At 46.7% G+C, this 13845-nt stretch overlaps 1 protein-coding gene across 1 annotated transcript; it reads left to right on the top strand.

Moving 5' to 3' along the window:
* Positions 1-1315: 1315 nt before the first annotated feature.
* LOC123997262 (transmembrane protein 275-like) lies at positions 1316-2179 on the top strand. Its single transcript, XM_046301423.1, has one exon. It carries the CDS (start codon positions 1316-1318, stop codon positions 2177-2179), a length of 864 nt encoding a protein of 287 aa, XP_046157379.1.
* Positions 2180-13845: the final 11666 nt, after the last annotated feature.

Here is a 13845-nt window from a genome sequence, read left to right as displayed (position 1 = left end):
AAGCAGCTTTCCAAAACAAGCTTTTCACATTGCTATCGCAATAATTTAATTAACAAGAATTACCCCCCTAGTAGGCTACATGTTGAGCTTTTTCAATTTCTGCAAAAAAAAAATATAGTTTTCCTGCATATGCCACAGATATATGGAATAGAATGAAATAATTATTTGAAAAACTATCCTGTCTGTGTTGGTTTGTTTAACCGTTAGTCTATGTGGTTTAACAGTTTCGTGGTACTGTAATTGAACAGCGAGTGTTCATCGGTGAATGGCGTTGAAATGGTGCCCCTAGTGGTTTAGCGTTAACCATGCATGAAACTAACGAGCGCTCTTCTCTTTCCCTCTATGGTACTTCTCCTTGTTGGCTGTGTGAGCGCACCAGAGGAGTGTCACCTAAAGTCGACGATTCGTATCGAAATGTGAGGCAAACGACGGGGAATTTCAAACAACATTGCCTAAATGATGTAACTGATAAAATGTAAGTAAGATCAAGGGCTCTCAAAGGCGTTGTAGACTATTTGATGTTTTCATTGCCAAGAGAGGAGTTATTTATCTATTCTATTCTAAAGGAATTGTTAAATGACAATCAGTGATTTTAGAAGATACTGTATGTTGCTCATTAAAGAACGAGTTAAATGAGAGAACTATAATGGTACTAACATTTTTCATTTTTAGGGTAGCCAAATGTGTAAACAATTCAGACAGTTTAGTTTATTGGCTTTGTCAGTCTTAAACTGATATTGCACATTTATGTAGTCTAGAATACACTTTTAATAAGATAAGATCACTACCACAATGTTGCCTATGAATGTCTGCGTGTAGCTTTGCAAATAGGACTATAGAAGCAATTATTTATTTGACTTGCAGAACAAAGTGTGATTGTAATTGTTCTTTCTGTACCTATGAACAATAACAATGAGTCCTGAATGTGTGATTCTCTGTGAAAAAAACGGGGCATCAGTGTGTTGCAGAGCTAAGGATAATAATACCCTTGATTTATCTAGTCTTTGTAGAATTTCTTACACATGGATGCATAATGCATCAGATTTTCTCCCTCAATGTCAGTTCAATTACCTTTAGACCTGTGTGACAATGACCTATTTCCTGAAAACCTATTTCTATGGAAGCAACACATCATCTGACTCTTCTGTCTATCTCTTGTAGGGCAGAGAAAACCATGACCTGACCTGTATCTGGGCTGGACTATCTTGTCATTAATCAAGCCTATTACATTGTATCTGAATCCATAAGACAATTAAGTCATATGCAATCATAAAAATATCTGAGTTACACAGTACCCATCATCAAGCCTAGAGAGATGGTCCTTTCCGAGAAGAGCTCCAGGGCCTCGGGGACTAAGAAAGCATGCAGAAAATGGGGCCTATGGCCCCAGAGTTTCCCCTCCCCGGCCCTGTGCTGCGCCTGTGGCCTGGGGATCATGCTGGCAGGCATCAACATCACCTTGGTGGGGGCTTTCACTTTCAAGTCCTTCATCCCCGCCAGCAACCCATCCATCGTCATTGGGCCACTGCTCCTAATAGTGGCTCTGTCCTTTTTTGGGGCATGCTGCATGTGTAGCCGACGGGCTCCGGCCCGCGATACCCGTAAGGCAAAGGGGGGCGAGAGCTGGGGGCTGATGCGGATGGGGGCCGGCGCAATGTTTGAGATGGAGACGAGCGAACACACGCTGCAGGACACCACCGCCGTGCAGCTCAGTCCCACCAACTCCCCGACCTCCTCCCACAAGTCTAGTAACTCCACCCATAGGGACACCCCTGCACTGCGGGCCTGTGAGGAAGACCCTGCCTCCAGGGCCTGCGAGCTCACCACCTCAGAGACCTATAATATAGATGTGACACCTGATGACCAGGTCTTGACCGCAGAGGACCAGGCAATGACCTCTGAGGACCAGGCATTCACCACTGAGAACAAGGCATTGACCACTGATGACCAGGCATTGACCTTTGAGGACCAGGCATTGACCTCTGAGGACCAGGTATTGCCCTCTGAGGACCAGGCAATGACCTCTGAGGACCAGGACACCCCTGCACTGCGGGCCTGTGAGGATGACCCTGCCTCCAGGGCCTGCGAGCTCACCACCTCAGAGACCTATAATATAGATGTGACACCTGATGACCAGGTCTTGACCACTCAGGACCAGGCATTGACCTCTGAGGACTAGGCATTGACCTCTGAGGACTAGACATTGACCTCTGAGGACCAGGCATTGACCTCTGAGGACCAGGCATTGACCTCTGATATTGATTATAAGGAGAACATCAAGATGAAGGCTATACACAAGCCTTACCTAACATAGCAGGGCTGTCTCCTGGTTATTACATAAGCTGGTGCCGTATACTCCTCTGGTACTATATACAGTGCATTTGGAAAGTATTCAGACCCTTTCACTTTTTCCGCATTTTGTTACGTTATAGCCTTATTCTAAAATGTATTAAATCATTTTTCAATCTACACACAATACTCCATAACGACAAAGCAAAAACATTTTTTATATATATATAAATATAAATATTTGTATTTTATTTATTTAAATGGCAATATAACATTTACTTAAGTATTCAGACACTTTACTCAGTACTTTGTTGAAGCACCTTTGGCAGCAATAACAGCCTTCGAGTCTTCTTGGGTATGACGCTACAAGCTTGACACACCTGTATTTGGGGAGTTTCTCCCATTCGTCTCTGCAGGTCCTCTCAAGCTCTGTCAGGTTGGATGGGGAGCGTCACAGCACAGCTATTTTCAGGTCTCTACAGAGATGTTTGATTGGGGTCAAGTCCGGGCTCTGGCTGGGCCACTCAAGGATACTCAAAGACTTGTCCTGAAGTCACTCCTGGGTTGTCTTGGCTGTGTGCTTAGGGTCGCTGTCCTGTTGGAAGGTGAACCTTTGTCCCAGTCTGAGGTCCTGAGCGCTCTGGAGCAGGTTTTCATCAAGGATCTCTCTTTTCTTTGCTCCTTTCATCTTTCCCTCGATCCTGACTAGTCTCCCAGTCCCTGCTGCTAAAAAACATCCCCACAGCATGATGCTGCCACCTCCATGCTTCACCGTAGGGATGGTGCGATGTTTCCTCCAGATGTGACACTTGACATTCAGGCCAAAGAGTTTAATCTTGGTTTCATCAGACCAGAGAATCTTGTTTCTCATGGTGAGAGTTCTTTAGGTGCCTTTTAGTAAACTCCAAGCAGGCTGTCATGTGCCTTTTACTGAGGAGTGGCTTCCATCTGGCCACTCTACCATAAAGGCCTGATTAGTGGAGTGCTGCAGAGATGGTTATCCTCCTGGGTGGTTCTCCCATCTCCACAGAGGAACACTGGAGCTCTGTCAGAGTGACCATTGGGTTCTTGGTCACCTCCCTGTTTGCTCTGTTTGGCCGGGCGGCGAGCTCTAGGAAGGGTCTTGGTGGTTCTGAACTTCTTCCATTTAAGAATGATGGAGGCCACTGTCTTCTTGGGGCCCTTCAATGCTGCAGAAATGCTTTGGTACCCTTCCCCAGATCTGTGCCTCAACACAATCGGAGCTCTACGGACAATTCCTTCGACCTCATGGCTTGGTTTTTGCTCTGACATGCACTGTCAACTGTGGTACCTTATATAGACAGGTGTGTGCCTGCGTCTAATCAATTGAATTTACCACAAGTGGACTCCAAGTTTTAGAAACATCTAAAGGATGATCAATGGAACAGGATGCACCTGAGCTCAATTTCGGGTCTCATAGGAAAGGGTCTGAATACTTATGTAAATAAGGTATTTCTTCTTTTTTTCCATATAAATTTGCATTTCTAACATTTCTAACACATTTCTAAAAACCTGTATTTGCTTTGTCATTATGGGGCATTGTGTGTAGATTGATGAGGATTTTTTAGAATAAGGCTGTTACTTAACAAAATGAGGAAAAGGGGAAGGGGTCTGAATACTTCCCGAATGCACTGTAAACTGTGGGTACTGGAGTCTCTGGTCAAGAAGTTTCATCCTGGATATTTTTGGGGGATCATTTGAACTCATTAATGGCCATGATCTACGGTGGGCTGTGGTCATGAACCCAATTGTAAAATGGGATGAAGTGCATGTTCGAAAAACAAAAAACAAATCAATATGTTCTACTGTGCATATTTTTAAAGGACTGTTACATTATGTATTTAAACTTAACCTTGTCCCCAGACTCAATTGCTATGACAGAAAGCCGGCTGAAGGATGAGGTTAATTCAGACGTGGAAAGAGGTGTTGACTAGATTATCTCAGATATTATAAGAGCAAGCTCTGCCAGTCAGTCTCAGCGTCAGTTAAAGTCTGCGTCCCAAATGGCACCATATTCCCTTTAGGGCTCTGGTTTAAAGGAGTGCACTATAATGGAAATAGATGCCATTTGGGACACGTAAATATGAGGAGGGGAAAAAATGAAGAAGAGGAGAACTAAGCCTCTGATTCGTTGTAGATTGTGTCGGTCTCCCTGTCTGGCTAAATCTAGTCTGCAGTATGAGAAAAAAATAATGTTAATCTTGTTGGATGTTGTACTAAGATCTGGGGACTGTGGGGAGGATGATGGCTACATTTACAGCAAAACCCCCTTTGGCGAGGAGCTTATATGAAGTACAGTTAAAGAATTTAAAGGGACAGTTCACCCAAATTAGACAAATCCAGTAAGCAATCTTTGGACAACGTAAAACAGCAATCTGTGCTTTGGTTTTGTGTACCTGGCCACCTGACTACATGTCCGGTAAGGAAACCAATATGTAATGTAGTAATTTGGGTGAACTATGCCTTTAAGACTGTAAAAACATCATGGCCAGTACCAGCATAGACCCTGCACAGGCCCTGTCCTACTATTTTGAGGTATTCTTCTTTCTTTTCTTGGCCTATTGGTAAATCCTGTTACCTTGGACACCGTATGTACAGTACAAAGGGACAACTTAGTATTTACAGCAAAGTAAGGCTCCTTGAGTCATGAAAGCTGGTGAATCATTGGCTAGCAGAAACTGTGATTCCTGTCATTTTCTCTCTGTGTCACCTGCAGGTATTGCCTTGTAGTACTAATGTAGAGCATTAAAATACATATGTCCTTTGTATTTTTTTCTTATACTGTATGCTAGGATGAGGGAGATGTTATTCGATGTAACTGTTGTACAATAAATGTGATGGGTTTGTTGGGAAAACATAAAGAAAATACTGTTTGCAACCTAAAACTGACTCCGATATACAGTATGCTTACATTTCAGATGTACTGCAGGACAAACATTCTGGGAGTCTAAATGTAGCAAGCCTCCTAAACCAGATCTCCTCCTTGTAGCTTGGGGATGAGATTAACATGTAGCTGATACCAGACAGTAGACAAGTTTCAGACAAGACAGTATACACCGAGTGTACAAAACAATAGGAACACCTTCCTAATATTAAGTTGCACCCCTTTTTGCCCTCAGAACCAGGGGCACAACCCCCCCCCCCCAGTTTTGTCATTGGAATGTGATACAAAATTAGGCAACGGTGTGGTTTAGGACCATGTGGACACCTCCGAGAGGGCGAGGAGGGTTGGCTGTTTGGAGTGTTTATCCGCTCGGATCAAAAAATGATGCCCCCCTTTTCTAAAACCAAAGTTGCGCCCCTGCTCCGAACAGCCTCAATTTGTCGGGGAATGGACTCTACAAGGTGTCAAAAACGCTCCACAGGGATGCTGGCCCACGTTGACTCATTTACATTTAAGTCATTTAGCAGACGCTCTTATCCAGAGCGACTTACAAATTCGTGCATTCACCTTATGACATCCAGTGAAACAGTCACTTTACAATAGTACATCTAAATCTTAAAGAGGGGGGGTGAGAGGGATTACTTATCCTATCCTAGGTATTCCTTAAAGAGGTGGGGTTTCAGGTGTCTCCGGAAGGTGGTAATTGACTCCGCTGTCCTGGCGTCGTGAGGGAGTTTGTTCCACCATTGGGGGGCCAGAGCAGCGAACAGTTTTGACTGGGCTGGGCGGGAGCTGTACTTCCTCGGTGGTAGGGAGGCGAGCAGGCCAGAGGTGGATGAACGCAGTGCCCTTGTTTGGGTGTAGGGCCTGATCAGAGCCTGGAGGTACTGAGGTGCCGTTCCCCTCACAGCTCCGTAGGCAAGCACCATGGTCTTGTAACGGATGCGAGCTTCAACTGGAAGCCAGTGGAGAGAGCGGAGGAGCGGGGTGACGTGAGAGAACTTGGGAAGGTTGAACACCAGATGGGCTGCGGCGTTCTGGATGAGTTGTAGGGGTTTAATGGCACAGGCAGGGAGCCCAGCCAACAGCGAGTTGCAGTAATCCAGACGGGAGATGACAAGTGCCTGGATTAGGACCTGCGCCGCTTCCTGTGTGAGGCAGGGTCGTACTCTGCGGATGTTGTAGAGCATGAACCTACAGGAACGGGCCACCGCCTTAATGTTAGTTGAGAACGACAGGGTGTTGTCCAGGATCACGCCAAGGTTCTTAGCGCTCTGGGAGGAGGACACAATGGAGTTGTCAACCGTGATGGCGAGATCATGGAACGGGCAGTCCTTCCCCGGGAGGAAGAGCAGCTCCGTCTTGCCGAGGTTCAGCTTGAGGTGGTGATCCGTCATCCACACTGATATGTCTGCCAGACATGCAGAGATGCGATTCGCCACCTGGTCATCAGAAGGGGGAAAGGAGAAGATTAATTGTGTGTCGTCTGCATAGCAATGATAGGAGAGACCATGTGAGGTTATGACAGAGCCAAGTGACTTGGTGTATAGCGAGAATAGGAGAGGGCCTAGAACAGAGCCCTGGGGGACACCAGTGGTGAGAGCGCGTGGTGAGGAGACAGATTCTCGCCACGCCACCTGGTAGGAGCGACTTGTCAGGTAGGACGCAATCCAAGCGTGGGCCGCGCCGGAGATGCCCAACTCGGAGAGGGTGGAGAGGAGGATGTGATGGTTCACAGTATCGAAGGCAGCCGATAGATCTAGAAGGATGAGAGCAGAGGAGAGAGAGTTAGCTTTAGCAGTGCGGAGTGCCTCCGTGATACAGAGGAGAGCAGTCTCAGTTGAATGACTAGTCTTGAAACCTGACTGATTTGGATCAAGAAGGTCATTCAGAGAGAGATAGCGGGAGAGCTGGCCAAGGACGGCACGTTCAAGAGTTTTGGAGAGAAAAGAAAGAAGGGATACTGGTCTGTAGTTGTTGACATCGGAGGGATCGAGTGTAGGTTTTTTCAGAAGGGGTGCAACTCTCGCTCTCTTGAAGATGGAAGGGACGTAGCCAGCGGTCAGGGATGAGTTGATGAGCGAGGTGAGGTAAGGGAGAAGGTCTCCGGAAATGGTCTGGAGAAGAGAGGAGGGGATAGGGTCAAGCGGGCAGGTTGTTGGGTGGCCGGCCGTCACAAGACGCGAGATTTCATCTGGAGAGAGAGGGGAGAAAGAGGTCAGAGCACAGGGTAGGGCAGTGTGAGCAGAACCAGCGGTGTCGTTTGACTTAGCAAACGAGGATCGGATGTCGTCGACCTTCTTTTCAAAATGGTTGACGAAGTCATCTGCAGAGAGGGAGGAGGGGGGGGGGGAGGATTCAGGAGGGAGGAGAAGGTGGCAAAGAGCTTCCTAGGGTTAGAGGCAGATGCTTGGACTTTAGCGTGGTAGAAAGTGGCTTTAGCAGCAGAGACAGAGGAGGAAAATGTAGAGAGGAGGGAGTGAAAGGATGCCAGGTCCGCAGGGAGGCAAGTTTTCCTCCATTTCCGCTCGGCTGCCCTGAGCCCTGTTCTGTGAGCTCGCAATGAGTCATCGAGCCACGGAGCGGGAGGGGAGGACCGAGCCGGCCTGGAGGATAGGGGACATAGAGAGTCAAAGGATGCAGAGAGGGAGGAGAGGAGGGTTGAGGAGGCAGAATCAGGAGATAGGTTGGAGAAGGTTTGAGCAGAGGGAAGAGATGATAGGATGGAAGAGGAGAGAGTAGCGGGGGAGAGAGAGCGAAGGTTGGGACGGCGCAATACCATCCGAGTAGGGGCAGTGTGGGAGGTGTTGGATGAGAGCGAGAGGGAAAAGGATACAAGGTAGTGGTCGGAGACTTGGAGGGGAGTTGCAATGAGGTTAGTGGAAGAACAGCATCTAGTAAAGATGAGGTCGAGCGCATTGCCTGCCTTGTGAGTAGGGGGAAGGTGAGAGGGTGAGGTCAAAAGGAGAGGAGTGGAAAGAAGGAGGCAGAGAGGAATGAGTCAAAGGTAGACGTGGGGAGGTTAAAGTCGCCCAGAACTGTGAGAGGTGAGCCGTCCTCAGGAAAGGAGCTTATCAAGGCATCAAGCTCATTGATGAACTCTCCGAGGGAACCTGGAGGGCGATAAATGATAAGGATGTTAAGCTTGAAAGGGCTGGTAACTGTGACAGCATGGAATTCAAAGGAGGCGATAGACAGATGGGTAAGGGGAGAAAGAGAGAATGACCACTTGGGAGAGATGAGGATCCCGGTGCCACCACCCCGCTGACCAGAGGCTCTCGGGGTGTGCGAGAACACGTGGGCGGACGAAGAGAGAGCAGTAGGAGTAGCAGTGTTGTGTGTGGTGATCCATGTTTCCGTCAGTGCCAAGAAGTCGAGGGACTGGAGGGAGGCATAGGCTGAGATGAACTCTGCCTTGTTGGCCGCAGATCGGCAGTTCCAGAGGCTACCGGAGACCTGGAACTCCACGTGAGTCGTGCGCGCTGGGACCACCAGATTAGGGTGGCCGCGGCCACGCGGTGTGGAGCGTTTGTATGGTCTGTGCAGAGAGGAGAGAACAGGGATAGACAGACACATAGTTGACAGGCTACAGATGAGGCTACGCTAATGCAAAGGAGATTGGAATGACAAGTGGACTACACGTCTCGAATGTTCAGAAAGTTAAGCTTACGTAGCAAGAATCTTATTGACTAAAATGATTAAAATGATACAGTACTGCTGAAGTAGGCTAGCTGGCAGTGGGTGTGTTGTTGACACTACACTAATCAAGTCGTTCCGTTGAGTGTAATAGTTTCGACAGTGCTGCTATTCGGGGGCTAGCTGACTAGCTAGCAGTGTTGATTACGTTACGTTGCGTTAAAAGAACGCCAATAGCTGGCTAGCTAACCTAGAAAATCGCTCTAGACTACACAATTATCTTTGATACAAAGACGGCTATGTAGCTAGCTATGTAGCTAGCTACGATCAAACAAATCAAACCGTTGTACTGTAATGAAATGAAATGAAAATGTGATACTACCTGTGAATGCGACCGGGTTGTTGAGTTCTATTCAGAAGACGTTGGCTAGCTGTTGGCTAGCTAGCAGAGTCTCCTACGTTAAGGACGACAAATAGCTGGCTAGCTAACCTCGGTAAATTAAGATAATCACTCTAAGACTACACACTCTAAACTACACAATTATCTTGGATACGAAGACAGCAAAGACAGCTATGTAGCTAGCTAACACTACACTAATCAAGTCGTTCAGTTGAGTGTAATAGTTTCTACAGTGCAGCTAATCGGTGGACGTTAGCTAGCTGGCTAGCTGTCTAGCTGCTGGGCAGAGCAGTGAAGACTACGTTAGGACGGCGAAATACGATAATTACGCAATTATCTTTGATACAAAGATGGCTATGTAGCTAGCTAAGAAGAAATTGCTAAGATTAGACAAATCAAACCGTTGTGCTATAATGAAATGTAATGAAATGTAATGAAAAAGTTATACTACCTGTGGAGCGAAGTGCCGATGCGACCGCTCGCTCCAATGCTTCCCACAGTTTTGTCAAGTTGGCTGGATGTCTTTTGGTTGGCGGACCATTCTTTATATACACAGGAAACTGTTCAGTGTGAAAAACTCAGCAGCATTGCAGTTCTTGACACACTCAAAACGGTGCACCTGACACCTACTACCATACCTCGTTCAAAGGCACATAAATCTTTTGTCTTGCCCGTTAACCCTCTGAATTGCACACCGAACGAACACATAACACCATCGACATCTCAATTGTCTCAATGCTTAAAGGTCCTTCTTTAACTTAACCTGTCTTCTCCGCTTCATCTGCACTGATTGAAGTGGATTTAACAAGTAACATCAATAAGGGACCTGGAGTCACCTGGTCAGTCTGTCATGGAAAGAGCAGGTGTTGCTGATGTTTTGTACACTCAGTGTAAACTAGACCAGGCAGGATGTGGGGATAATTCTGTCTTATCAGCAAGGATCCTGTGCAGTGAATACAAAACACCTCCTTCAGCTCTTTCCACAGCGTTTTGCCCACCACCACCACTTGGCATTTCACCCAACAGGCCGTGGCAAGGCGAGACTGTCTGTTTACTCATCGTTACACATCTGCTGTCCGCAAACACAGCTAGCCACACAGCCATACATTACAACGAGCAGAGTTCACAGCAGACAAGACCAGTACAGAGGAAGCAGATGCTCCGAGTTGACACAAAATGGCCGTCTGGTATTTCAATAACACATAAATACAATGTCTTCAGAAAGTATTCATACCCCTTGACTTACTCCACATTCTGTTGTGTTACAGCACGTGTCAAACTCCCTTCCACGGAGGACCGAGTGTCTGCGGGTTTTCGCTCCTCCCTTATACATGACTGACGAATTAAGGTCACTGATTAGTAAGGAACTCTCCTCACCTGGTTGTCGAGGTCTTAACTGAAAGGAAAACCCAGCAGGACCTTCATGGAATGAGTTTGACACTCCTGTGTTAAAGCCTGAATTCAAAATGGATTAAATAGATGTGTTTTCTCACCCATCTACAACATAGACCAGGGATCTTTTCACAGTCCCCAAATCCAGAACAAATTCAAGAAAGCATACAGTATTATATAGAGTCCTTATTGCATGGAACTTCCTTCCATCTCATATTGCTCAAATAAACAGCAAACCTGGTTTGAATAAAAAAACAGATAAAGCAACACCTCACGGCACAACGCCTCTCCACAATTTGACCTAGACAGTTTGTGTGTATGCATTGATATGTAGGCAACGTGTGCCTTTAAATCAACTGTATGCAGTTCTGTCCTTGAGCTGTTCACGTCTATTGATGTTCTGTATTCTGTCATTCTGTATTATGTTTCATGTTTTGTGTGGACCCCAGGAAGAGTAGCTGCTGCTTTTGCAACAGCTAATGGGGATCCTAATAAAATACCAAATACAAAAACACATAACACCCAGAATGACAAAGTGAAAGCATGTTTTTAGAAATTTTAGCAAATTGAAAATAAAATACAGAAATAACTAATTTGCATAAGTGCTCACACCCCTGAGTCAATACCTTGTAGAATCACCTTTGGCAGCGATTACAGATGGGAGTCTTTCTGGATACGTCTTTCCACACCTGGCTGTGCAACATTTGCCCATTATTCTTTTCTAAATCCTTCAAGCTCTGTCAAATTGGTTGTTGATCATTGCTAGACAACCATTTTCAGGTCTTGTCATAGATTTTCAAATAGATCAAAACTGTAACTTGGCCACTCAGGAACAATCACTGTCATCTTCTTGGTAAGCAACTACAGTTTAGATTTGGCCTTGTGTTGTAGGTTATTGTCCTGCTGAAAGGTGAATTCATCTCCCAGTGTCTGGTGGAAAGCAGTCTGAACCAAGTTTTCCTCAACGATTTTGACTGTGCTTAGCTCCATTCTGTTTAATTTTTATCCTGAAAAACTCCCAAGTCCTTAACAATTACAAGCATACCCGAACCCATAACATGATGCAGCCACCACTATCAACATTCACATCGACAGGGTTGTAGTGGAGCGGGTAGAAAGCTTAAAGTTTCCACATCACTAAGGACCTATCATGGTCCAAACACACCGAGACAGTCGATAAGAGGGCACGGCAATGCCTACTCCCCCTCAGTAGGCTGGAAATATTTGGCATGGGTCCTCAGATCCTCAGAAAGTTCTACAGCTGCACCATCGAGAGCATCCTGACTGATTGCATCACTGCTTGGTATGGCAACTGCTCGCGATCCGACCACAAGGCTCTACAGATGGCAGTGCATACGGCCCAGCACATCACTGGGGCCGAGCTTCCTGCAATTCAGAACCTCTATACCAGAGGAACGCCCTAAAAATTGTTAGTTTCCAGCCACCCAAATCATAGACTTTTCTTTCTGCTACTGCACGGGCCAAAAGTCTCCTTAACAGCTTACATTTACATTTACATTTAAGTCATTTAGCAGACGCTCTTATCCAGAGCGACTTACAAATTGGTGCATTCACCTTATGACATCCAGTGGAACAACCACTTTACAATAGTGCATCTAAATATTTTAAGGGGGGGGAGGGCGGGGTGAGAAGGATTACTTTATCCTATCCTAGGTATTCCTTAAAGAGGTGGGGTTTCAGGTGTCTCCGGAAGGTGGTGATTGACTCCGCTGTCCTGGCGTCGTGAGGGAGTTTGTTCCACCATTGGGGGGCCAGAGCAGCGAACAGTTTTGACTGGGCTGAGCGGGAACTGTACTTCCTCAGTGGTAGGGAGGCGAGCAGGCCAGAGGTGGATGAACGCAGTGCCCTTATTTGGGTGTAGGGCCTGATCAGAGCCTGGAGGTACTGAGGTGCCGTTCCCCTCACAGCTCCGTAGGCAAGCACCATGGTCTTGTAGCGGATGCGAGCTTCAACTGGAAGCCAGTGGAGAGAGCGGAGGAGCGGGGTGACGTGAGAGAACTTGGGAAGGTTGAACACTAGACGGGCTGCGGCGTTCTGGATGAGTTGTAGGGGTTTAATGGCACAGGCAGGGAGCCCAGCCAACAGCGAGTTGCAGTAATCCAGACGGGAGATGACAAGTGCCTGGATTAGGACCTGCGCCGCTTCCTGTGTGAGGCAGGGTCGTACTCTGCGGATGTTGTAGAGCATGAACCTACAGGAACGGGCCACCGCCTTGATGTTAGTTGAGAACGACAGGGTGTTGTCCAGGATCACGCCAAGGTTCTTAGAGCTCTGGGAGGAGGACACAATGGAGTTGTCAACCGTGATGGCGAGATCATGGAACGGGCAGTCCTTCCCCGGGAGGAAGAGCAGCTCCGTCTTGCCGAAGTTCAGCTTGAGGTGGTGATCCGTCATCCACACTGATATGTCTGCCAGACATGCAGAGATGCGATTCGCCACCTGGTCATCAGAAGGGGGAAAGGAGAAGATTAATTGTGTGTCGTCTGCATAGCAATGATAGGAGAGACCATGTGAGGTTATGACAGAGCCAAGTGACTTGGTGTATAGCGAGAATAGGAGAGGGCCTAGAACAGAGCCCTGGGGGACACCAGTGGTGAGAGCGCGTGGTGAGCTTCTACCCCCAAGCCATTAGACTGCTGAACAGTTAATCAAATGTCTACCAGAACTATTGACAATCTTATTTTAGTACTATTTATTAATTATTCTTTTTTTGCACTGACTCTCTTGCACAGGCTCGATGTACACTCACTGGACTCTAACCACACACTACACTACACTCCAACACACACACACACACACACACACACACACACACACACACACACACACACACACACACACACACACACACACACACACACACACACACACACACACACACACACACACACACACACACACACACACACACACACACACACACACACACACACACACACACACACACATTCCTTCACACTCTGCTACTCTCTGTTTATTATACATGCATAGTCACTTTACCCCTACCCACATGTACACTACCGTTCAAAAGTTTGGGGTCACTAAGAAATGTCCTTGTTTTCGAAAAAAACAACACTTTTTTTTGTCCATTGAACAAACATAAAATTGATCAGAAATACAGTGCAGACATTGTTAATGTTGTAAATGACTATTGTAGCTGGAAACGGCAGATCTTTTATGGAAGCTGGATTAGCTAACACAA

Source organism: Oncorhynchus gorbuscha, linkage group LG15, assembly GCF_021184085.1.
Source record: "Oncorhynchus gorbuscha isolate QuinsamMale2020 ecotype Even-year linkage group LG15, OgorEven_v1.0, whole genome shotgun sequence".
In the NCBI taxonomy this organism is placed as follows: Eukaryota; Metazoa; Chordata; class Actinopteri; order Salmoniformes; family Salmonidae; genus Oncorhynchus; species Oncorhynchus gorbuscha.
This window is presented reverse-complemented; position numbering and strand designations above follow the sequence as displayed.

What these genes read in the sequence shown, in the direction of transcription:
- LOC123997262 (XM_046301423.1), top strand. Translation starts at nt 1,316, where the DNA reads ATGGTCCTTTCCGAGAAGAGCTCCAGGGCCTCGGGGACTAAGAAAGCA.